Source organism: Pristis pectinata, chromosome 31 (genome assembly GCF_009764475.1).
Source record: "Pristis pectinata isolate sPriPec2 chromosome 31, sPriPec2.1.pri, whole genome shotgun sequence".
Classification (NCBI taxonomy): domain Eukaryota; kingdom Metazoa; phylum Chordata; class Chondrichthyes; order Rhinopristiformes; family Pristidae; genus Pristis; species Pristis pectinata.
In genome coordinates this window covers 10,628,298-10,654,685 of record NC_067435.1, presented here as the reverse complement: position 1 = coordinate 10,654,685, position 26,388 = coordinate 10,628,298, and the positions used below count along the sequence as shown (strand labels likewise).

At 47.2% G+C, this 26,388-nt stretch overlaps 1 protein-coding gene across 3 annotated transcripts; it reads left to right on the top strand.

The window, feature by feature from the left end:
• Positions 1 to 25,698, top strand: LOC127585083 (prostaglandin E2 receptor EP1 subtype-like). Of its 3 annotated transcripts, XR_007958468.1 has the most exons (4): positions 5 to 310; positions 16,586 to 17,459; positions 21,867 to 22,388; positions 22,494 to 25,698. XR_007958468.1 is itself a non-coding variant. In XM_052042244.1 (3 exons), exons 2-3 carry the CDS (start codon positions 16,611 to 16,613, stop codon positions 22,110 to 22,112), a joined length of 1,095 nt encoding a protein of 364 aa, XP_051898204.1. In that variant the 5' UTR covers positions 1 to 549; positions 16,586 to 16,610; the 3' UTR covers positions 22,113 to 25,698. The 3 variants fall into 3 exon arrangements, 2 of the variants coding, with proteins under 2 accessions (XP_051898204.1, XP_051898203.1); XM_052042244.1 differs by having other exon boundaries at positions 1 to 549; positions 21,867 to 25,698; XM_052042243.1 differs by having other exon boundaries at positions 21,867 to 25,698.
• Positions 25,699 to 26,388: the final 690 nt, after the last annotated feature.

Here is a 26,388-nt window from a genome sequence, read left to right as displayed (position 1 = left end):
CACCTCTTGTGAAACGCTTCTACTTTCGCGCTAGCAAGTGCTGCGGTGCCCTGCCCTGCCTCAAACTCTCCACACTATCTACTGCTGTGTGTGTGTGAGAGAGAGAGAGTGTGTCGGGACTGATCGTGTTCCTGAACGTTTTGAAACTCCTCGCCTCTGGGAAGGTCCAACCCTCCAGCAGCGGCCAACCCAGGGGTGGAACAGATGCAGCGAAATTTGCCCGAACGGGAGGAGTCATTGCGAAGGAGTCCCGCTCTCGCTCCAGTCCGCCCGGCCGCTGCTCGTCCGCGGCAGGGGGACAGGCACAGAGGTAGGTCTGTCAGTGGAGTGTCTCGGGCCGTTCCAGGGATCCCAGAGCCCGACCAGGGAAAACTGGGTCTCAACCCCAAACGTCGGCCACTCCCCCCCCCCCCCGCCCCACCACCCCCGCAGATGCTGCTCGACCCGCTGAGTTCCTCCAGCACCTTATCTGCTGTCCCCGTCGAGGCTGGCGAAGCTGGATAAAATATCGAAAAAGGGAGGAATTTCGGGGTTATTAGCGGAGGACTGGTGAGTGGAACTGTGGGGGGGGGGGTGTTGTTTTTCAAAGAGCCGGAACAGACGCGATGGGCCGAATGACCTCTCGGGACGCTGAAATGAGAGCGGATTTCCAATGAGGTGTTGGTTCTGTGACTGGGGATGCGGGAGGCGGGCGCCCCGCTGCAGCGCCGGGGGATCTGGGCTCTGGCTAGAGTGCTGGGTTTGAGTACAACCTTCATCCCGGGTCTTCGGCAGCCGTGGTCTCACCTACACCCCGTCCCCCCCCTCCCCCCCCCCCCACACACACACCCCTGCAACAGCCAGCGAGTACCAGGGCGACCCCATAATCTCAGCCGTGCCCAGGAGTCTGGCACTCTGCGCTTTTGTGCCGGGGGGTTGCAGTTGAAATCAGAAACAGCCGGGAGGTCAGGCAGCGTCTGTGAAGAGGGGAACAAGCGTCGTCCCGGACCCGTGGGTCCCGCTGGCGAGACCAGGCTGCTGTCTAAGGGAGGTGCTGGTGTCAAAGGCTCTTCATGCATTCGCTTCTGTGTAAAAGATCTCATGCCTAATTAGTTAGCGTGTCCCCAGCGTGCTGGGTAAATCTGTGGCGCAGCCAGCGGAGCTGCTGCCTCTCAGTCCCTGAGACCCGGGTTCAATCCTGACCGCCGGTGCTGTCTGTGTGGAGTTTGCACGTTCTCCCTGTGGCCTCTGAGTGCTCTGCTTCACCCCAAAGACGAGCGGGTTGGGAGGTGAATTGGCTGCTCGTGAGTAGGTGTGTGGTAGAATCCAGGGAGAATTGATAGGGATGAAGAGAGAATAAGATACAAGGGATAAGGGGTTGCTCTGTGAGCTGTGATAGGTTTTGATGGTTTTGTGATAGGTTTGACCAATATGATCTGTCTTGTAAGCCAACATGGAACTAACGCCTTTCCAGAAATAAAGATTGATAGTTGGATGAACTTTCTGTATGCGAATGGGCTGTCATGTTTCCTATCTTACATAGTCAACGCTTCAAAGGTATGTCACTGTCTGTTAGTTCTTTGGGATCTCCTGAAAGGGAGCTGCTGAGCACTAGAGATATTATTTTGACCTTATTTGCTCCACTGTCCAACCTCTGCAGCATGTTTTCCTATTGCCCTGGCAGATGTTGGCAGCTGCCCTGTTTAGATCTGTTGCGGAAAGCTCCGCTGTAAACAAGGCATCTTGCAGCTGCAAGCTCTAGTTCGTTGTTTTTGGTAGGGGAGGTGAAGCTGTTTGAGAACCAGGGTCTCAACTCATTAATTTGTTTTTCTTTAATTGGAAAGTAGTTGAGGAAGATTTCAGCAGAATAACAGGCGGCGAGTCAGTCGGCACAACACTCCGAGGAGTCAGAAGGTCTTGTTACATGTAAAATCTTTCGGCTCCCCAACGTTGACGGGAAGGAAGTGAGGCGTTGAAATTCTCCTCCTGTCAACTGACTGCAGAATGAGATTGTCATCACTGCGTGTTTGTTCCAACCTGCCTGTTATCTGAAATTGTGTGGCTGTATATCAATCTACCTTGATGCTATTGCCCATTCCTAATTCCTCAAGAGAAGGTGGGGGTGAGCTGCCGCAGTTCTTCCGCTGAAGGTGTTTCCGCAGTGCTGTTGAGGAAGGAGTTACAGGAGTCAGACCCTGAATGTGAAAGGGCAACAATATATTTCCAAGTAAGGATGCTGTGTAACCTTCAAAGGAACTTGCAAATTTTGGTGCTCTGACTGCCAGTAACTGTAGTGCATTTTATAGATAGTGCACACTGCAGCCACAGTGCACCAGTGATAAAGGGAGCAGAATGTTTAGTGATGGATAAGGTGCCAGCTATATGTCTTAGACTGCCTTGTACTGTATAGTGTTGGTTTATTATTGTCACACTTACCGAGATACAGAATCAGACTCAGATTTATTATCACCCACTTAGATGATGTGAACTCTGTTGTTTTGAGGCAGCAGTACAGTACAAAGACATAACATTACTACAATTTACAAACAAATAAATAGTGCAAAAAATGGAAGAACGAGGCAGTGTTCATGGGTTCACGGACCATTCAGAAATCTGATGGCGGAGGGGAAGAAGCTGTTTCAGAATCGTTGAGTTTTTTTGTTTGTGTGCCATCCAGTCAGATCACTCCCTGCATAAGTACATCGAGGTAGTAAAAAGAACAATATAGTGTTGCAGTTACAGAGAAAGTGCAGTTCAGGTTAAAAAAGAAAGTGCAAGGACCGTGCGAGGTCCGTTCAATATAACTGTGAACCGTCTGATAACTGTGTTGAACTTATTGAGCTGCAAGTCCATTTGTCCAGATGAAGGGTCTCGACCCGAAACTTTGACTATCCATTTCCCTCCACAGATGCTACCTGACTAGGTGAGTTCCTGCAACGCTTTGTTTGTGTTCTTCATCAAAGTAAATTTAGCGTAAAGTTAATCCTACTGGATTAGATATTTATTCCATGTTTCCAACACTTGTATTTACAATTCTGTGACAATTTATGGCATTGATTTAGAGGGTCTGAGCACCTCTCAGCCAGGGGTAAAAGTAAATCAGTGTCAGCCGGTATGGTGTGCTGTGAGAAAGTGATAAACCAGGGCAATGAGTTAAATCAGCAGTGTTAGAGGTACAACCGTACAGCTAAGAAACTTAAGTTACTTTCACCCTTGAGTTTAGCCCCAGAACGCCAGGCATGGCTCGTTGGCTGGTTTTCCTCCTCTTCACTAACAAGTGAAACATGACAGTAGTTCGGCAGTGAAACGATGAAAGAGAGAGGGAAAGTGACAAGGGAAAGGATGATGAAACAGAGGCAGCAAAAAAGCAGAGAGGTTGGTCAGAGACAGTGAAACAGGTCAAAGAGCATGAGGGATGGAGGTGAGAGACTGGAAAACAGAAACAAGAGCAAAGACATGCACAGACGCACACACAAACAGACATTTAACATGCACATGGAGATGGACGCACATAGACACACAATGATGGATACATGACGTTCATGCACACAGATAGGCATACATACATGCGCACATACACAAAACACAGACACTCAGATGCAAAAAGGTACACATACGCCGCTAAACGCACAACACAAACACAGGCACAAAACACGCAATGCAAATAGACACAACATAAACAGATAGATACAGAAACACACAGATACACACATGCACACACACAAACACACACCACACACACATACACACACAAACACACACACACAAACACACACACCACACACACAAACACACACACCACACACACAAACACACACACACACACAAACACACACACACACCACACATACAAACACACACACACACAAAATAAACAATCATTACTTCACCGAAGAATACACTTTATAACTCTCTGTCCACCAATGAGCCTGAGATTTTGACAAATACAATTTTTAACAATCTCCTTGAGTCCAATGTACATCAACTCCACATTCAGTAAGCATACTTGTGGAATTTATATTTCACTTTATTAGGAAAATGAACAAAAGCCACAAGAGCCAGCAATTAATCATTGACTAATGAGAAAGTTCCGAGAAAAATCAAAATAAATTCGAGATTGCAGAGACAACAAGCTCTGTCCCTGTGCTCTGGTGCTTACTGATAGGAATAAGAAACGGAACTTAACATTAACTAAAAATAAACATGGAGATTATTCATACCAAAGGACCTACTAAGGACAACTGCCTCTCAGTTCTTGCAGTACTTTATGGCTTTTCCAAATATTTGTTAATATTCCAGAGAATATTGTGAATTCCAGAGAATACACAAACACACAGATACAAACATACACACTCATTCACGCACACAGAAACTTATAAAAACACACACACTTACACACAAACCTACACATGCATGAATACACCGGCATGCAAACACCCACACACACATACAAAAACATACAGGTATACACAAACATCCACACACAATCACTGGCACACTGCAAGCACACACAAGCAGACATGCACAGACACAGGCTTTTGATCAATCTTGTGTTTATCAGCTCTGTGGAATGTTATGCAAGGAGGAATGAGGTTAGGAGCCAGGTTAAGATCTTCCTGTGTTCCAGGTCTCTGATGTGCCCAACCCAACCTGTTGAATCGAGAGTGGCCCTGAACTTAAGCATTAGAGCTAAGTAGGGGCTATTCGAGCTGGGAAAAAGTATCCAGTTCCCATGCTGAATTAACCCATTGTAGCCCAGAAAGAGAGAAGGAAACACTGGCTCCATCAATTGCCAGTCGGCAGAGCATACTAATCCCTCTTGCTATCCAGTTTCCAGTGGTAGATTTAATTATATAGTTAATAAAATTGCACTTCCCTCCAAATGACCAGTGCAAGACTCCAATAACACACCATTCACAATGTCAGATGCTTTCCCATTGATGTTTAATGTCTGCTGCAAAGTAAAAAAATCATGGTGGTCAATTTTGACACATAGCAATGTGATAATGGCCAGATGATCTGTTTTAGTGGTGTTGACTGAGGGATAAATATTAGCCAGGACACCAAAGGGAATTCCACCGCTCTGCTTCAAGACAATGAAGTGGCACAGTGGTGCAGCCATTAGAGCCCCTGCCTCAGATCTCTAGAGACTCAAGGTTCAACCCTGACCTCCAGTGCTGTCTGTGTGGAGTCTGCATGTTCTTCCTGTGACCGTGCGGGTTTCCCCTGCTCTGGTTTCCTTCTACATCCCAAAGACTTGTGAGTTGGAAGGTTAATTGGACACTGTAAATTGCCCCCAGTATGTAGGTGAGTGGTAGAATCTAGAGAGGTTGGTGGGAATGTGGGGAGAATAAGATAGGATTAGTGTAGGATTGGTATAAATGGGTGGTTGATGCTCTGTTGGCCTGTTTTTGTGTTGTATCACTTTGATATTTGTGTTGATATTTTACGCCCTTCTGAAAGAGCAGATAGACATTTAATATCCACAAGCAACTCCTCAATACTGGGAGCACCAGACTGCGTTTTTATACTCAACTCCCTGGAGTAGGACTTGAACCCACAACTTCGAACTCAAAGGTGTGAGTGGCACGGTGGTGCAGCAGATCGTGCTGCTACCTCACAGCTCTGGGGACCTGGGTTTGATCCTGACCTTGGGAGTGTGGAGTTTGCACATTCTCCCCATGAACTCAATGGTTTCCCTTGGCTGCTCCAGTTTCCCCCCACGTCCCAGAGATCCCTGGTTAGGAGTACAAATTAAACAGTTAACTTCACCCTTGGAACAACCCAACATCAGCCCCCCGTAGTGCTGATGGACAGAACTGAAATTATTATACAAGCTGTTTTCAGTAACTTGACCTACTGCCAAGGAGAGTATCTGACAATTCAGCAACTAATCGTACCTTTTACTGAGGTCCTGAGTCCGCAGAGATCTTCCAGCTCTCCCTGTTGTGTGGCCTGTGCTCTGTTAGCTCAGTGCAGTGGCCATTGAGCTGAAGTGTCTCTGCCTCCTGATCTCCATCCAGAGTAGCTTCAGCTGAGGTGTGAGTGAACCTTTGTAGACTGCGATTTTGTGAGTGTGTGTGTGTGTGTGTGTGTGTGTGTGTGTGTGTGTGTGTGTGTGTGTGTGTGTGTGTGTGTGTGTGTGTGTGAGTGTGTGTGGGTATCATTTAGAGTTGCTCTACAGTTGGACGCTCCAACTCCTGATGGCTCATTTTAGTCCCCTATTGTAGCAGGGTCCAATCAGAGGCCAGAGTTGTTCTTCTGCTGCTTTTGATTGGCTTGCTGATGGGTGCGTATGACAACACAATGCAGGGATGTGGTTGCCGGGCGATGGGAGAGCAGGAGGCTGATCTCAACTTGTCAATCACAAGTTTGCCTGCTGCCTCCTGTAGCAGAGACTGAAGGGGGCAGGAGGTTTATGGTAGTGTTTGATGGCATGGAGTGTGTGTGGCTTGAGTGGATCAACCATCAGCGGGACATGCTGTACATTGTGCCCGTTGGGAGTGCCGGATGTGACTCAGATGCAACTTCCAAGGCCCTGAATACCAGTTGTCCAATCACAGCATGAATCAGTCCTACAATCAACCCTGACCTCTGATAGGCTGTTAAACTGAAAGCTATCACACACTATGGGAGCCACTGTGCCTGACAACTCAGTGCAAACTTCTCCCTCCAGTGAACTCCCTTCATCCAAAGAAGCACACAAGCCATTGGATATTCCCTCCTATATATTGGGCTTCCCCTTTTCCTATCTTCAGTCCTGAAGAAGGGTCCTGACCCGAAACATTGACCACCTGCTTTTCTCCACGGATGCTGCCCGGCCTGCTGAGTTCCTCCAGTGTCATCGTGTTTTTCATCTAGATTCCAGCATCTGCAGTCCTTTGTTTCTCTCTCATTGGATTATTGGGTCGTTCTGCACATGAGCAGGGTACAGTTCCCTCCTATCACAGAGAGAGTGCTGCCCCTTTAAGTCCAAGCATGTTACGGAGGATGGTTTCTCCAAAGATCCTTCTCCAAAGGAGGCAGGCACGGTAGTGTAGTGGTTAATGTAACGCTATTACAGCACCAGCGACCCAGGTTCAATTCCTGCCACTGTCTGTAAGGAGTATGCACGTTCTCCCTGTGTCTGCGTGGGTTTCCTCCCACATTCCAAAGGCGTACAGGTTAGGAAGTTGTGGGCATGCTATGTTGGTGCCGGAAGCGTGGTGACACTTGCGGGCTGCCCCCAGAACACTCTACGCAAAGATGCATTTCACTGTGTATTTCGATGCACATGTGACTAATAAAAATAAAGAAGAAAAAGATATCTTTAAAGGGAGCTGCTGTTGTCACTGGAGCCTTATCAGTAAGACTGAAGGTGAAATTTTACTATTTATAAAATAAACAGGGAAAAAAAGCAAAAGCTAGAAATCAAAAATAAAATTTGAAAGTACTTGAAATGCTCTTCAAGTTTGAATATCTCCATGGGGAAGGAAACGTAGGCTAATAGAAAAATGGAACATTCTAGAAATACTTAGCAGGTCAGACGGCATCTGTGGGAAGAGAAACAGAGTTACATTTCAGGTCAGGGACCTTCGTCGGAGAACTTCCGTCAGAATCTGATGAAAGGTCTCCAACTTGAAACGTTGACTCTGTTTCTCTTCCCACAGATGCCACCTGACCTGCTGAGTATTTCCAGAACTTTCCGTTTTTGTTTTAGACTTCCAGCCCCTGCAGTTTTTATTTTGGTTTTGACGAACACAAGCTAATGTTCTCTCTGAACCAGGAGTTTGACAGAAAAATGTGTGTGGGGAAAAAGGAGAAGATCTTGAATTACTATAGCACCTTTCATATCCTTAGGATGTGCCGAGGTGCTTTGCAGCCAATGAAATACTTTGGAGTGCAGCCACATTGTAAAGTGGGAAGCATGGCAGACACTTTGTGCACAGGAAGCTCCCACCAACCACTGCATCTTGAATGATCAAAGAGTACAATCTCTATCTATGGATTGCCTTTATCATTGTGAAATGTCTCAGGGCACCTTACAGGAACAATATAAAACATAAATGGACTTCTAGTCAAATAAGGAGACTTTATGTCAGATGGCAAAACACTTGCTCAATGATATAGGTTTTAAAGAGGGGAGAGGGGTAGAGATGGGAAGGTTTGGGGAGGGAATTCCAGAGTTTAGGGACTCAGCTATTGAAGGCATTTCCAATAATAGTGGAGGGATTAAATTCTGGGATGAGCAAGAGGCCAGAACTACAGGTCTAGATTGCAGAGATAGGAAGGGCGAAACTGTGGAGGAATCTGAAAAGAAGATTAGCTATTCTTATAAAAACTGAAAATTCTGGGGATAGCCAGCAAGTCAGGCAGCATCTCTGGAGAGCAAAACAGGGTTAACACTTCAGGTTAATGAAACTTCAACAGAACAGTTTGTTGACTGAAGGGAACAAAATAACCAAACAGTGGGGAAAACCCTCCGCTCTTCTTTGGAGTTGGTATTGGTATTGGTTTATTATTGTCACTTACAGGTACAGTGAAAAACTTGTCTTGCATACCGTTCGTACAGATCATTTCATTACAACACTGCATTGAGGTAGTACAAGGTAAAGCAATAACAGAATGCAGAATAAAGTGTAACAGCTACAGAGAAAGTGCAGTGTAGGCAGACAATAAGGTGCAAGGTCATAATGAGGTAGATATTGAGGCCAAGTTCATTTTATCATACTAGGGAACTGTTCAATAGTCTTAAAACAGCAGGATTGAAGCTGTCCTTGGGCCTGGTTGTATGTGCTTTCAGGATTTTGTATCTTTCTGCCCAATGGGAGGGGAGACAAGGGGGAATGTCCCGGGTGAGTGGGGTCTCTGATTATGCTGGCTGCTTTACCGAGGCAGCGAGAGGTATAGACAGAGTCCAAGGAGGGGAGGCTGGTTTCCGTGATGTGCTGAGCTGTGTCCACAGCTCTCTGCAGTTTCTTGCGGTCCCAGGCAGAGCAGTTGTCATACCAAGCCGTGATGCATCCGGATAGAATGCTTTCTATGGTGCCTTGATAAAAATTGGTGAGGGTCGACGGGGTCATGCCAAATTTCTTTAGCCTCCTGAGGAAGTAGAGGCACTGGTGAGCTTTCTTGGCCATTTCTTTGAAACAGTGCAGTGGGATTTACATTAATCAGCAACCCTTTGGTTTATCACCTTATCCAAAAGGTAGCACGTTAGACAGTGGGGCACTCCCTGTGTACTGTCCTGGAGTCTCAGCTCAGTGCTCCCTAGAAAAGTAACTAGGAATAACTCATGCAGAAAACTGACTCATGTTTTAACTTCATCATTGCATTCCATGTCCTTATCAGTCAGCCACCAACTTGTTCAATTTCACTTGTGCGTTGTTTGCAGATTTATCACAACACAGAATACCATTGACACATTCTACATGCACCAGCTCTTTGAAAGATCTCACTAATTCATTCCACACCCCTGTTCTTTCCCCATGACCCTGTAAGTATTTTTTTTCCCCATTTGGAAAGCTCCCGTTGAATCTGTTCAACCACCTAGAAGTGCATTCCGGATCTCTGCGGGGAGAAAATCTCTGCCTGTGGCTCAGCTGCAAACTCCTGTAAATTTTTGGAAGTGTTAGGCGTGGTGAGTTTTAAAAGCCCTGGTGAGTTTAAAAAGGAACATGGAAAACAAGAGTTCTAATATAGAAAAGGAAAGCAGGAAACAGAGTCCAGTGAATTTAAACATGAATTAGGTTTTGCAAGAAGTCAGGGAACTAGAAAAGTACCTTAAGGGTAAGTAAACAGTAATATTAATAGTATTTTAAATATGTTCTTTCTGTGAGTTGAGTTACTCTAATAAATTAGAGGATTACTAAGGTGTATTTACACATGAAATGATCTGTCTGGATGGCGTGCAAACAGAAGTTTTTCACTGTATCTCGGTACATGTGACAATAATAAACCAATTACCAATTACCACCTCACACCTGGGGAATGTTCAGCTTGTGCTGCGTGAGATCTCCAGGGTGCTTCTGGTGTCCTGGGCAACCACAAATGCAGGAGCAACCGGATCCAAAAACGGGAGATATGAAATGCAAGCGGACGGGACATGTGTGAGCACCCGGAACTCCTAACCACCACACAGACTTGTTCTCCTTCAGAAATGTGCTCTGAAAAGTCTCAATCTGAAATGAAAAACTGCTCCCGTAGATGAAACAAAGGTAAATAAATCTGGGGCGGCACAGTGGCACAGCGAGTAGAGCTGCTGCCTCACAGCTCCAGAGACCCAGGTTCGATCCTGACCTCTGGCGTTGTCTGTGTGGAGTTTGCACGTTCTCTCTGCGACCGCGTGGGTTTCCCTCTGGAAACAAGCAAAGAAGGTCTAAGCTAGTTTTTACAGTGAATGCATATGATCAGAAGAAGCGTATTTAAAAGATTGGTGATCTGCAGGATAATAACGATAGGGCAATAATAGTGGCTGGGCTGGAAAGGGTTCTAAATATTCCTGAGTACAAGGTGTCCAGGAAAGATAGGGAAGGATTGAGGGGGAGAGACAGTGTTGATTAAGGAGAATACTGCATTGTTGGAGAGAGAAAATGTTAGAACATAGAAAACCTACAGCACAACTCAGGCCCTTCGGCCCACAAAACTGTGCCGAACATGTCCCTACCTTAGAAATTACTAGGCTTACCCATAGCCCTCTATTTTTCTAAGCTCCATGTCCAAAAGTCTCTTAAACGACCCTACCATATCCGCCTCCACCACTGTTGCCGGCAGCCCATTCCACGCACTCACCACTCCCTGAGTAAAAAACTTAGCCCTGACATCTCCTCTGTACCTACTCCCCAGCACCTTAAACCTGTGTCTTCTTGTATCAACCATTTCACCCCTGGGAAAAAAGCCTCTGACTCTAGACGTCTAGAACAATCAATGACCGAATCTATTTCATAGTGTCGAAACAGGCCCTTCAGCCCACTATGCCGAAGCCGACCATTTTGCCTGTCTACACTGATTTCATTTGCCTCCCTTCAGACCATATCCTTCTATGCCTTGCCTATTCAAGTGCCTTTCTAAATGACTCTTAACCCAAGTGATTGTATCTGATTCTGCCACCACCTCCTCTGGCAGTGCGCTCCAGATATCAACCACTCTCTGTGGAAAAAATACTTACCCCTCAGATCTCCTTTAAAGTTCCTTCCTCTCACCTGAAACCTATACCTTCTTCTTTTTGCTGCCCCGACCATAGGAAAAATATTCTATCAGTGCCTCTTATAAGGTTATATAACCCTATCAGTCAACCCTCAGCCTCCTTCGCCCGAGGGAAACACAAGCTCAGCCTTGTCCAATCTCTCCCCATAACTAAAGTCCTGCATCTGTTTGGAATAAAAAGACCATTGTGATTACACAGCTGGACTATTCTATAGATTACTGATTTGTAATAAGGATACTGAGGAGAAAATCTCCAGGGAAATTACAGAGATGTGCCAAAGCTGTAGGGGGGATATGATAGGGGTACTGCATCTTTTCAAGTATAGACTGAGGCAGCAACCTTGGAAGGGAAAGGGAGAGGCAGGTGTTTCAGAAGTGTATACAGGAGAATTATATCGATCAATACCTCTCTTCCAAACAAGAGAGGTTGAGACTCAAGAGACGGCAAATGTTGGAACCTGGAACAAAAAACAAACTACCGGAGGAACTCAGTGGGTCGGGCAGCATCTGTGGAGGGAAATGGACAGTCAACGTTTCAGGTCGAGACCCTTCATCAGGACTGGGAGAGAGAGGGGAGAGAGCCAGTATAAAGAGGTGAGGGGAAGGGGTGGAGCAAGAGCTGGCGAGCGACAGTCCTGATGAAGGGTCTCAACATAAAACGTCGACTGTCCATCCCCCTCCACAGATGCTGCCTGACCCACTGAGTTCCTCCAGATTTTTTTTTGCTCCAACATCAGTGGATTTGCTTTTGGAAAATGAGCGAGGGTAAGAGGATAGGTTTCACTGGGGGAACATCTAGGGAACAGCGATCATTATATAATAAGGTTTAGAGTAGCAATTGAAGAGGGTGTGGATCTCTCCCAAGATAAAAATAGTCAATTGGAGAAGGGCCAGTTTTAGTGGGATGAGAACAGATCCGGCCCATGTAACTGGAATCAAAGTTTGGCAGACAGAAATGTAATTAAACAATGGGAGGTCTTTAAATTGGAGATGTTCCAGTCACACAAGTAAGGGAGGAAATTGCAAAGATTCTGCTTATAGTATTTCAAACAGCTACAGATTCAAGGGTGGTATCTGGAGACTGGAAAATTGTAAATGTTGTACTCATGTTCAAAGAAGGGTGCGGGGATAAATCCAGTGAATACTCATCAGCCAGTTTAATCTCTGTGGTGGAGAAAGTTCTAATAACAATAATCAGGAATACACAATTGCCGCCAGCCGATTGAAGAAGTGCGGATTGATTAGAGAAAGCTGGCATATATTTATTTAAAGCAAGGCAAAGTTAATGGAGTTTTTTTTTGATTAAGTGGCGGTAAGTGTTGCTGAAAGGAACCTGGTGTTATATATGGACTTCCAAAAGGCTTTTGATAAAGTGCCACATGACAGCCTCATTATCAGGACAGAAGTCCATGGAATAAAGGGAGTTGTAAGCAGCACGGTTAGGAAATTGGTGGGGAACAGAGCAATGGTGAATTATTTGTGTATTGTAGTTACTTATGTAGAGAAGAGTTATTTTTTGGAACTGCAGTGGAGTTGCCCGTGGTTCAGTACTCATATCACTGTTATACATAATGAACGTTAATGACTTGGGTCTGACTATACAGGATATAATTCCCAAATTCGTATACGGCACATAACCTGGAGGCACAGAGAACAGTGAGGAAGACAGCAATAGATGCCAAGGAGATATTCAAAGGCCGGAGCAATGGGCAGACAGGTGGCAGATGAAATTTAATGCTGAGAAATACAATGTGTTACATTTTGGTTGGAAGAATGAGAAGAGGTGAGATAAACTAACAGGCCGGAAGGGGTACATGTGCATGGTTTCTGGAGAGTGCAAAGAGAGATTAAAAGGCAAAAGGCATCCTGGTCTTTACAAACAGGGGCACAGAGTACAAGCATAAGGATGTCATGGTGAATGATGATAAAACGTTACATTGGCTGCAAGTGGAGTATTATGTGCTGTCTGGGCATCACGTTTTAGGAAAGATCTAAATGCCTTGGAAAGGGTGCAGGAATGATTCCAAGGATGAAACTTTAGTTGTGTGGATAGACCGGAAAGCTGGAATTGTTCTCCTTGGAACCGAGGAGGTTGTGTGGAGATCTGATAGTTACTTAAAATCATGAAAGGTACAGACAGAGTAGATAGAAGCTGTTGCTATTGGTGGAGACGCCAGGAACTGCAGTGAAAGAAATGAAGGGGGTTACCAGAAATGAGAGGAGGGAAGCCGTTTTTACACAATAAGTAGTTAGGATCTGGAATGCACTGATGGGGGAGGAATGGGGCAGATTCTGTTGGGCACTGGATAAGTATCTGAGTGACACTGGTTGGATTGCTCTGCCATACAGCTAGTATAGACAAAATGGGCCCAGTGGCCTCTCCTGGGTGCTGCAACCTCTATGATTCAGGGCCTTGACCCTTACTTATGCCACCTTGATGGTCATTTCACACAATGACACAAGTATTTATTTTAAATGGGTTAATACTGACGTTAATAAATCTACATCAGAAGAACCAGCCCACAGGAATCGAACCCTTTATTTCTTTGACTTTTTTTTCCAATTCAGATTTGGAAATGTTATATCTTGCAAACTGTGGTGACAATGTTTTTTGACAAGTTCAAAATTGCAATTGAATCACAGCTGTCCTGGTCTGAAGTTGAATCCCACTCACCATTAATGATCCGTCTTGCTTTAATGCAGATACTGCAGTGCAGTACTGCTTTATCAGACCTGCTGGTGAGGTAATGCCCTTGGACTGGATGTATAGTTTGTGGGAGTGTTTGTATATCTTTGAGAACTGTGGTACGTAATGTGGTACAAGTTACGACACCATGTGGTATGACTTGCGACACATTGTTGTACCGGCACTGCCAGTAGTTGGGAGTTCAATAAAGGATGTTTGGTTTTTAGCTCTACCTTCAGCAACACCACAGACACAACAGGATGTGAAGATGAACTCTTGATCTCTACATCATCATGGCCGTTGCATTGTCTCCCTGAACTGCACTGTCTCTGTAACTGTCTCACTATAGTCTGCATTCTGTTTTCCTTTTTACTACCCCACTGATCTGTCTGGATGACACGCAAACAAAAACTTTTCAATGTATCTTGATCCTAGTGACAATAATAAATCCATTGCAATTCCGACCTTGTACCAGGCATGGTAGTGTAGCGGTTAGCATAACGTTATTACAGCGCCAGCGACCCGGGTTCAATTCCGGCCGCTGTCTGTAAGGAGTTTGTACGTTCTCCCTGTGACTGCTTGGGTTTCCTCCGGGTGCTCCGGTTTCCTCCCACATTCCAAAGACGTACGGGTTAGGAAGTTGTGGGCGTGCTATGTTGGCGCCGGAAGCGTGGCGACACTTGCGGGCTGCCCCCAGAACACTCTATGCAAAAGATGCATTTCACTGTGTGTCTCGATGTACATGTGACTAATAAAGAGATCTTGTCTTATCTTATGCTGAACATTGACTTCAATGGAACAGATTCTGAGAGGGAGGGGAGAGGGGGGTGTTCGAGGAAAACATCAGTGCAGTTCTGGCCACAGATGATGGGTTAAAATCTCTTATCTTTGGCATTTTGTTCACCCGCATCTTCACTCACAGCCCTGGTTTCCCACCAGTGGTGGCCACAGGTCAGATTAAATTTCTCGACAAGCTTATAACGGTGATACCTGAAGATGTAGCTCAGGGTTGTGCAGTTCTGAGCGAGGGCCTCAGTAGATCTCAATGCAGTTTTGCAGCCCTTTCCTGTGGCTGCTTATCAGCAGGAAAAGGTAAGTCAGCTCCCTACTGATGTTGGGTCAGGGGCACACATTGGGATCTGCCAAAGCAGGAACGGAGAGAGGAAACGCTCGGGTGAAATGGTCAGTCCACACACACACACTTAATCTCATTAGAAAGTGGGAAGCGGCCCATGTGTAATGTTTTTCTCTCTCAAGCCAAGGGCGTTAAAATATTCCTTTCCTCACTGGTGTCCGGGACGCGACAGTCTAAGCCTGCCCCCGCACGCCACACTTGGAGAAAGTCATTCTGGTCTTCAGATGACACAGTGGGTGGTGTGACCTCATTTCCAGCAGGAAGCCCCAGACACCTGACCCTGCGCTCTGGGGGTGAGCAAGACAACAGGCGCTGATGAACTTGGAGCCACAGAAGAGGCCCAGCACAGAAACAGGCCCTTCGGCCCATCGAGTCCATGCCGACCATCGACCACCCAGTTGTATCTTGTGGACGAGGACCCATTGGAATTCCAGAACCTCATAGGAGGCCATTTGGCCCATCGTTCTTTTGGCAGAGAGATCCCATTACCCTCACTCCCCAGGCTCTCTTCCCAGAGACTTGCAAACCTTTTCTCCTTCAAGTGTTACCCGGGCCCCTTTTGGAAGTTACTGCTGAATTGCCACCAAGCTCCTCGCCTGATCACACATCACAAAAGCTAAATGTGTGAAAAATTTTGCCTCCAAGTTCTTTACCCAAGTCCCTAAGATGTAGTTGTGGGTTTGGAGTGTCTCTAGATTTTGACACCTCTGCTATGGGGAACTGTCTCCTGCTTTCTACTCCATCTAATTCCTTCATAATTAGGTTTCAGTATCATCACCTCTCATTCTTCTAAACTCCACGAGCAAAGGCCACTCCTCGTCTCTGCCCACCGGGCGACCCCTGTACCAAAGACTTATTCCTTGGAGGTCTGGTCACTGAGAGTATTCAAGGTTGACGTCGATAGCGGTGAATCCTAAGGGAATCAAGGGACAAGGGGTTAGTGCAGGCAAGTGGAACTGAGGTAAAGACCAGCCATGATCTCACTGAATGGCAGAGCAGCCACTGATTGGCTTTCTCTTGCTTCTATTTCATATGTTCTTCGAGTCAGACAGCACGGAAGCAGGCCCTTCGGCCCGTCAAGTACCCATTTACACTAATCCTATTTCCCGACATTCCCATCAACTTCCCCCCAACCCCGCCCCAGATTCTACCACTCACCCACACACAGGGGGCAACTTACAGTGGGCAGTTAACCCACCAATCCCCATGTTTTTGGGATGTGGGAGAAAACTGGAGCACCTGGAGGAAACCTACATGGTCATGGGGAGAACATACAGCCTCCACGCAGACAGCGCCGGAGGTTGGGATCGAACCTGGGCTGCTGGAGCTGTGAGGCAGCAGAATGGCTTGTTGTGTTGCTGAGCCACTGTATATTGCAGAATTACTTGCTGGGACATTGTTGAGATGTCTCTGGACTCCTGAATAGGGCATGAGATTATCTAATGGGCAGAGTTTCTCCTCCTCTCCCATGTCCCTGCTGACGTTCTTCTGCCCTAATTGTCACTGGTTGGAAAGGTTGACTCTGTCTCTCTCAACTTTTGAATATCCTTTGCTCTCTGTCTTACCCTGTTTGAGTAATGCTGTCTGTTTCTCTGTGACAGGTGCATCAATGGCACAGTGTGGGCTATGGACGTGATGAAATATAACATGGGTCAAGATGTCAACATGACGACGCTCCATCAAGGCCACGTGAAGGCCACCATTGGTGGCCTGGACAACTCCAGCCTGCCACCAGTGAACAGTTCTCAACTGTACGCCGCCCAGCCGGTCAGGTCCATGGCCATCCCCATCTTCTCAATGACGCTGGGGGCCCTGTCCAACATCATTGCCCTCTTTATTCTGGTCAAGAACTACACCAGGTTCCGCCGGAGATCGAAGGCAACATTCCTGCTCTTTGCCAGCAGTCTGGTACTGACTGACTTCGCCGGGCACGTCATTCCCGGCGCTTTGGTCCTCCGATTCTACTCTGGAGAGGTGGACAGTGACAGCCCCACGTGCCAACTGCTGGGGGGCAGCCTGGTCTTCTTTGGCCTTTGCCCGCTCTTCCTTGGTTGCATCATGGCTGTGGAGCGTTGCGTCGGCATCACCAGGCCCCTCCTGCACTCGGCGCTGGTGACCTCCACCAGGACTAAGATGGTCGTCGCCAGCCTGTGGGTACTGGCTGGCATCGTGGCCACCCTGCCCTTCTTGGGTGTTGGCAGGTACAGCATCCAGCACTCGAAAACCTGGTGTTTCATCAACGCGGGCTCCCAGGGCAACTGGACGGACGACGGCTTCGCCATGCTCTTCTCGTTCCTCGGAGTGAGCACGCTGGTTGTCTCCCTGATCTGTAACACCATCAGCGGAGCGTCACTCATCCAGGCGCGAATCAAGAAGAGGAACTGCAATCGAAGGGCAAAGTCACATGACATTGAAATGGTCGTCCAGTTGGTGGGGATCATGATGGCTTCGTGTATTTGCTGGAGTCCTCTCCTGGTGCGTATCGTGTATATAAAATTCTTCCAAATCTCTCTCCTGGTGAAATTCAGAGCACAGTACAGCACAGGAAGAGGCCCTTCGGCCCTTCGGCCCACGGTCTGTGCCGTCCACAATGCCAGATTAAACTAACCCCCTCTGACTGCACACGATCCATACCCCTTCATTCCCTTCGTGTGTCTGTCCAAACGCTTCTTAACCACCACTACCGTAAGCTCCTCCATACCACCCCTCTCAGTCTGTTCCAGGCACCCTCTATCCTCACTTCCCAACACATCTCCCTTAAACTTTCCCCCTCTCACCTTAAAGCTATGCCCACTAGTATCTGACATTTCCACCCTGGGAAAGAGATTCTGTCTACCCTATCCGTGCCTCTCATAATTTTATAAGCTTCTATCTGTTCTCCCCTCAGCATCTGACGCTCCGGAGAAAACAACCCAAGTCTGTCCGACCTCTCCTTATAGCTCATACCCTCTAGTCCAGCGGCATCCTGGTGAACCTCCTCTGCACCCTCTCCACATCCTTCCTGTAATGGGGTGACCAGAACTGAACACAATACTCCAAATGTTGCCTAATCAAAGTTGTATACAGCTGCAATATGACTTCCTGACTTTTATACTCAATGCCCCGACCGATGAAGGCAAGCACTCCGTACACCTTCTTTATTACCCGATCTACTTGTGTTGCCACTTTCAGGGAGCTATAGACTTGGACCCCACGATCCCTCAAAGCTCTTAAGGGTCCTGCCATTTACTGTATACATGCCCCTTACATTGGATGAATGTCAGCCTGCTCCGTAATTCAGTAAGTTCAGGCCGATCTGATTGTAACCTCAGCTCTGTGTTCCTGCCATGTGTGACAACCTCATCAAGAATTTATGTACCTCTACCTGAATAATATCCAAAGATGAGTGGCACAGTGAGTGGCTGCCTCACAGCTCCAGAGACTTGGGTTGGATCCCGGCCTCTGGCGCTATCTGTGTGGAGTTCGTACGTTCTCCCTATGACTGTGTGGATTTCCCCTGAGTGCTCCAGTTTCCTCCCACATCCCAAAGATATGCCGGTTGACAGGTTAATTAGCCGCTGCAAATTGCCCTTAAGTGTGTAGGTGAGGGGTAGAATCTGTGGGGAGTTGACGGGAATGTGGGGAGAAGAAGGTAAATGGGATTAGTGTTGGATTAACGTAAATTGATCCTTGATGGTCAGTGTATACGATGGGCTGAATGGCCTTTTTCTGTCCTATCTCACTTTCTGACTATGTTTGATCCCTGCTATGAAACATGACATTGGGGCAGGTGGTCGGGTGAGGGAGCTACTGTCTTAGAAGAGAGAGAAATGGAGAGTCAGAGAGATTTGGAAAGAGAATTCCAGAGCTTGGGGCCCCGGCAACTGAAGGCAAGGCCAGTGGAGGACGGCATTAAACTAAGAGATCCTCTGAGGCCGGAACCGGAGGACAGCAAATCACTGGATGTAATTATAGAGATGGGCAGGTGCTGGAGGGTGTTCAGACCCGATCCATTCATGGTTTATTGTAGCATATTTAGAAGCATAGAACTGTTTGTGGCAGAGAACGAGGCCCATTTGACCCATTGAGTCTATGCCAGCTCCTCGCGGAGAAATCTCATTGGTCACTTTTACCACAGAGGCAGACAGAGGTGTAGATGGAGATAGAAAGAGAATTACAGATAAACCATGTCACTGCGTTTAAACATGATAAAGAATAAAATTGATCAGACCACATGGCATTGACCCAAGTACCAAATTCAGAAATGGCAAAGTTGCTCCCAACCCAGTCAACTTGGTAATGTCTTCCTCACGTACATCTGGGGATGTTGTCTAAATTAGGAGTCAAACAAAGGCCTAATGTGGTCACAAAGAATCAGACCTTGGAGACAGTGTACCAGATTCCTCCCTCACAATCCGATAGGTACATCCTATCCCAGCAGCAGGACTGACCTACCAGAGGAGCTAACGCAGTGGGGACAGGTGGGAGAGAGGCTCTGGGAAGCCTCAACAACGATTCCAGACCTGATGAAGTTTCAGGGCAACAGGTCAAACAACGGTAAGGGAAACTCCTCCGCGTTACCACCCACCACCACCCCTCACCTGATGAATCAGGGCTCCTTCATGTTGACCAACACTCGGAAGTAAACATAGGGCGTGGAATGTACTCTGGGTGGGGACTTCAATGTCCATGGTCAAGGAGGGGCTGGTAGCTCCATCGTTGACTGAGCAGGTAGTGGGGGAGGTAAACCTATACAGCTGTGAACTTTCTCCACCCCAAAGCGCTTAAACTTGCTGAAGATGCTCCTTAAAACCTCCGTCTTTTACCCTCCCTGGCATCACCTCTTGTGGCCCAGTGTCAGATTTCTATCATAGAGAGGGGCACTGGGACATTTTACTCCACTGAAGATGCTAGAGAAATGGAAATTGTTGTTGATTACTGCAGGCGGGTGTTTTGCCTGTGCTTGTCCTTCAGAATGCAGATTGCCTGCTGTTTGCGGGATCTTGATGTGTTCTGAACAGCTTGCGGCGTTTCGCAACCTCGGACCAGGTTATCTTTCGGACATCCTGAGGTTGGGAAAGGCTCTGTCGGGCTGCTGCTTCTGCCTTCCTGTCAGCCGTGTTAGAACCCTTCTCCTGGCGGTTGAGGGCGATGGCAGTTTCTGCAACTAGTTCTGTTGTTGAGCAAAACACTTCTGCGCCCGCCCCCCCCCACCACCCCAACCACACACCGCTCTCCCTGTCCTCCTCGCACCTTCCATGGTCCTACACCTCCCCCTGCTGTTGCACCAAGGCTATAACAGCCCTATTCACCCCAGTCCAATAACTTGCAGCTTGAAGGGTGAATGACAAGTGAAGTATTTAGCATGGTGACAATCTTCCTGGCACTTCATCCTCTGATATAGTGAAGCATGTAGGGTTTGGTTAGGACTTTCCAAAACCAAAATACCGCAGACATTGCAAACCTGACTAAAACAGAAAATGCCGTGGAGAGAGACTTCTGATCAACTCAAAACATTAGCCCCATTTCTCTCTCCACAGATGCCGCCTGGCTTGGTGGGTATCCTGGGCATTCTCTATTTTATTTTTGGTTGCATGTTTAGTGAGTTCTCCCTGTGGCCTGGCCAATATTTATCCCTCAACTTGTGGCTAGAGTGCCTCATACAGCCTTTGCGCATCGCAAAGCCAGTGAGGTGCTCTGGAAATGTGGCTGTAGTTGTAATTCCAGAAATGTGACAGCCAGTTCATAGAACAAAGAACCAGTACAGCACAGGGACAGGCCATTCGGCCCACAATGTTGTGCTGAACTAACAAAGCTAATGACACCTAATCCCTTCTGCCTGCATATGGTCCATATCCCTCCATTCTCTGCAATATTCATGTGCTTATCTAAGAACCTCTTAAACTCCTCAATCATATCTGCCTCCACCACCACCCCTGGCAGCACATTCCAGGCACCCACCACTCTCTGGGTAAAAAAAAAACTTGCCCCGCGTGTCTCCTTTGTACTTTCCCCCTCTCATGCTCTCTAGTATTAGACATTTCAACCCTGGGAAAAAGATACCGGCTGTCTACTCTAGCTATGCCTCTCATAATTTTATAAACTTCTATCAGGTCTCCCCTTAGCCTCTGCCGTTCCAGAGAAAACAACACAACTTTGTCCAACCTCTCCTTATAGCTCATGCCCTCTAATCCAGGCAGCATCCTGGTGAACCTCTTCTGCACCTTCTCCAAAGCCCCCACATCCTTCCTGCAATGGGGCGACCAGAACTGAATACAATTCGGATACAAAAAGTCCCACAAACACCAGATCCCAAATATATTCGGGTTGGTAGGTTAATGGGCTACTGTGGATCGTCCCCGTTGTGTTGGTAAAGAGGCAGATGCTGGGAGGAAGTTGAAAAGGAACGTGGGGAGCATAAAATGGGATTGGTGTAAATGGACACTTGAGGGTCAGGGTGACGTTAACGGGCCGAACGCCCTGTTTCTATGCTGTGTGTCTCCATGACGATGTGATAATGGACCAGATAATCTGCAGTAATAATGAGGGAATGAACTCCAGGACACTGGGCAAACCCCAAACCCCACCACTACTCTTCCTTGAGGTAGTATGTAAGGGTTTTTATGTCCACCTGAGGGGGCTCAGTCAAACGACGGTACCTCCTCTGTATTGCACCAGCCGCAATTTTTACGCTTCACTCCCACAGTGGGACTCCTACCCACAAACCATTAACCCACTGAGCCACAGCTCACAGCAGCTTCATCTCAATAAGCCAAATTACATGTTTCCCATGTCTTGATCCCAGTGGAGACCTGCCCATTATTTCTCTTCCGATCTTGGATGTTCGCAGACCAGTTCAATCCCATTTCACTAAACACTCCTTCCCCTTTTGTTTGGTGCTAGGTATATGTGTCCATCACCCGCATCCAGAACTGCAAGGAGTATGCTTGGTTAAGCTTACTTGGGGTGAGGATGGCTTCCTGGAACCAGATCTTGGATCCCTGGGTCTACATCCTGCTGCGCCGGGCAGTCCTGAGGAAAATCTACCAGACCGTCTTAAGAAAGACGGATATCAACAAGAGCAAGTTCGACCGGTGGGAGATCAGCTCCTTCCAGAGCTCTGATCGAAGTGTGGTCAAGAAGTTTTGAAGGGAAACTGTGCTTGACCTTCGGAAGAGGTTGCTGTACAAGGTGGCCACCTGGATGTGATTCAGTTTGGGTACGGTTCGGTGGGAGCACTCAGGAAGGCCGTCGAGGAAATAGCGCACAGCGGGAGCTGGGATTTGGCACTGGGGGAGATGCGCAGGAAAGGATGACATTGATGTCACTTCCTGCAGATGAGGTTTGGTCTCGCCCCAGGACAGAACCAATCGGGAGCTGAGTGACACCGGAGAGTGCTGCGGACGTGACAATTGGGTTTAAGAGGTAATTGGGTGGAAAGAGTCAGGGTGAAACCATCCCATTGCGGACTAACACATCACGCCAGACTGACCCACCACTTAAGGAGACCTCTCTCCCTCTGGCCCCCAGGTTGCGACCACAGAGAAAGACTGATCTTTGCGTGAACAGAGATGTTGGAGGTGGGATGTCGAAGTGTGGTTCATGTTTCAGCATAAATTTTATTCAAGAAGCAAAATATTATCCTGCTGTTCGACAATGCAATTCCAATCACATATACCATAAGTGAGTCAGTGGACACCCTCTCCAGAACATGGCCTTGGAAGAGAGGCAGGCGGTCCATCACACTCTGGGTGGGCCACAGCCTGGGGCCATTAGTAGTCACCTCACCCTAGCCCAGGAGCAGTGCAACTTGAAGGACTCCTGATCTGCCCTTGTCCTCTCCCTGCGATGCCAAAGCAATGGGACAAGGAAGGCCGGCAGATGTTGAGGAACAGCCCCATGGGCGAATGGAAGGAGTTCTAGGGTGATTGCTGGTTAGTGATGGGGGGAGATATCACATGGCTTCCACCTTGTCTGATCTTGCACGCTGAGGTTAACTGGCTGAGACTCCAGTCTCGGGCCTGGTCATACTCACGGCCTGGCTCGGTGACGCTGGGTTCCAACTATTTCAGAACGTGAGAAAGAGAGGCTGTTTTTCCCCTTAATCCCCCAACACCTTTCCGTAAAGATCATAGCCAATCCTTTGCCTCATCCGTCCCATCCCCTGGCCCGATTGTCTCAATGGCCAAACACCTATCAGCGTTAATATACGAGTGTCCAAAGCCCTCTGGAGAAGGAAATTCCACAACACTCTGAGTGAAGAAGTCTCTCCCCATCCAGTTTTTCCTGAGACTGTATCCTCTGTTTCTAGTCTCTCCATCCATGGGAAAAAACCTCTTGGCATCTCCTTGTCAATCCCTCTTGGAAGTTCCGAACCCTAACCTCTCATTCATCTAAACTTCAGAGAGCACGGGCCATTCCACTCAACCTCTCCTCAGCCCATCCCTGAATTCCATCTGCTAGAAAGCTTTCCTGGTGGGAATTAACTTCTTAGGAGAAGGGAAGGCTTATCGGGCTTCCTTGGAAATAATCTTCTGGTGACTGGTTTGTTGCTGGTGAGTCCACAGCTGTGTCAGGATCTAGTGCTGAGGAACAGAAAACTGAGATGCAGAAAGTTGTCCTCAGCCACGTGTCCAAACATATTACGTAGTAACATGGTACAGTGCACTCGCTTTGTAAGTGAAGTCACTAATAAACCCAACAGGATATTCAGAAGAACCTCCTCTCTCCCAGAGAGTGGTGAACATTGGGCCTCCACAGGAATGGTTGAGCCAAAGATCCGGGGAAGCTAGATTACATGCAAGAGAGGAAGTTTATGTTGTTAGGCTCGGATGGGAGGAAGCTGATGTTGAGCACAAACACAAGCACAGGCAGGATGGGCCAAATGGCCTACTTCTGTGGCTGTTAACTGAAACTCAGACAGGGGTTCTCTTGCTATAAAAAGAAAGAGGCGGGGTAATGTTCACATTGGGATGTATCCCAGAACCACAACATCATTGCCTTTGTTTGTCAGTGAGATGCCCTTTGTGCATCTCTTGATTTGTTGGTGACCTTCAGGTTGTGTTGAAACCAAATGTCCTCCACCTTCCACTTTGGACGTTTGTTTTCACTCATTTTTTGGGGTTTGGGTGTGTCTGGCTGGCACTGATCGCCCATCCCGAGTTGCCCTTGAGGAAGTGGCACTGAGCTGGCTTCCTGAACGGATGATATGCTTCCACTTTGGCGGTTCCAGGATGAAGTCCAGTCCCGCTGAAGTGATGTTTCCAAGTCAGGGGAGGCGCATGAACTGGGGGGAGCGGTGCCCCCCATGCCTCTGTTGCCTTTGCCCTTCTTGGTGGTCGACGTCACAGGTTTGGGAGGTGCTGTCAGTGTTGCCTGGGGGTGGTTCAGCTGCAGCTAGAGCGATACTATGAATGAGTACATTGTGCTGTGTTGAGAGACCTTCCCAGTTTGATACTGGCATGGGAAGGGTTAAGTCCTTAAAGAAACATTTAAGACCAGTGGTCACAGCATGAACCTGGGCTCACTTTATGTCAGAGAGTTATAGAACATAGAAAAGTACAGCACAGGAACAGGCCCTTTGGCCTACAATGTCTGTGCCGACCATGATACCAAATGAAACTAATCTTATCTGCCTGCAAAGGATCCATATCCCTCCATTCCCTACATATTCACGTGTCTATCTAAAAACCTCTTATACACCACTATCATATCTGTTTCCACTACTACCCCTAGCAGCCTATTCCAGGCACCCACCACTCTGTGTAAAAAAACTTACCCCACATATCTCCCTTAAACTCTCCCCCCTCACCTTAAATGTATGTCCTCAGTACTTGAGATATTCACCCTGGGTAAAAGATTCTGGCTGTCTACCCTATCTGTGCCTCTCATAATTTTATAAACTTCTATCAGGTCTCCCCTCAGCCTCCAACACTTCAGAGAAAACAACCCAAGTTTGCCCAACCTCTGCTTATAGCTCATACTCTCTAATCCAGGCAGCATCCTGGTGAACCTCTCCTGTACCCACCCTTCCATGATGGTTGTGGGACTTGAGCTGACGGAGAGGTTGAGATGGTAAGCAAAGAACCCGCCTACTCTCTCGGGGAATGCACCAGATCCCATGGGAACACTTTGAAGAAGAGCATGGGAGATCTCGCTGGCATCAACCAATATCTTCCAGATGTAGACTGTCCATGATTACCACACTGCTGTTTGCGGAAAGCTTGCTAGGCACTTATTGTTACATCAGCAGCTGCACTTTGCTGTTGCAAAACTCTCTGTAAGGCAACTTCCATCCTTTTACTAAAGTAGACATGTTCCCTGCAGAGGGCCAGATACAAAAAAAACTTCAAAAGAGCACTGTTTACTACAAAATTCCAAATACGTGAAGAGTCAACACGGTGACGCATCACGTGAAGGGGACACGTCTTCAACTGTGACAGTTGTTGACAATGAACTCCTTAAATCATTGCACTTTATTTCACAAGAGTAGCACTTAGAATGAAATATCTATATTTGCTACTATCTCAGTACTGTTTATCTGTGTTGAGTTGTCCAGGAATGCAAATAATAACTTCAGCTGAAAGAATTTAAAGAAGTATCTATGAAAAATGAATATATTTAAGAATTATTATAAATGTTTTTTAAAGAAATATATTGTGCCATGTATTTTTGTATTGTGGGCTGTTTAGTCAATGCTTCAATGTGATTAAATAAAAATAGACTTTCATCAGCATTTGGTATTGAACTGATGGTAATTTCATTCAGCCCCAGACATGCTCAACATTTACTGCCTAACCCTTGTCCTTAGGACGGTGTGGTGAGCTGCCGTCCTGGTTAGTGAAGATGCTCCCAGTGTTGGTATTGGTTTATTATTGTCACTTTTACGGAGGTACAGTGAAAAACTTGTCTTGCAAACTGATCGTACAGGTCACTTCATTACACAGTGCAGTTACATTGAGGTAGGACAGGTAAAAACAATATCAGTACAGACTAAAGTGTCACAGCTACAGAGAAAGTGCAGTGCAATAAGGTGCAAGGTCACAACAAGGTAGATTGTGAGGTCAGAGTCCATCTCATTGTATAAGGGAACCGTTCAATAGTCTTATCACAGTGGGACAGAAGCTGTCCTTAAGCCTGGTGGTACGTGCCCTCAGGCTCCTGTATCTTCTACCTGATGGAAGAGGAGAGAAGAGAGAATGACCTGGGTGGGTGGGGTCTTTGATTATGCCGGCTGCTTCACCAAGGCAGCGAGAGGTAAAGACAGAGTCCAAGGAGGGGAGGCTGGTTTCTGTGACGTGCTGGGCTGTGTCCACAACTCTCTGTGGTTTCTCGCAGTCCTGGGTAGAGCAGTTGAAGAGTTCCAGGACTTGGATCCAACAATGATGAAGGGATGGCAGGACATTTCCAAGTCAGGATGCTGTGT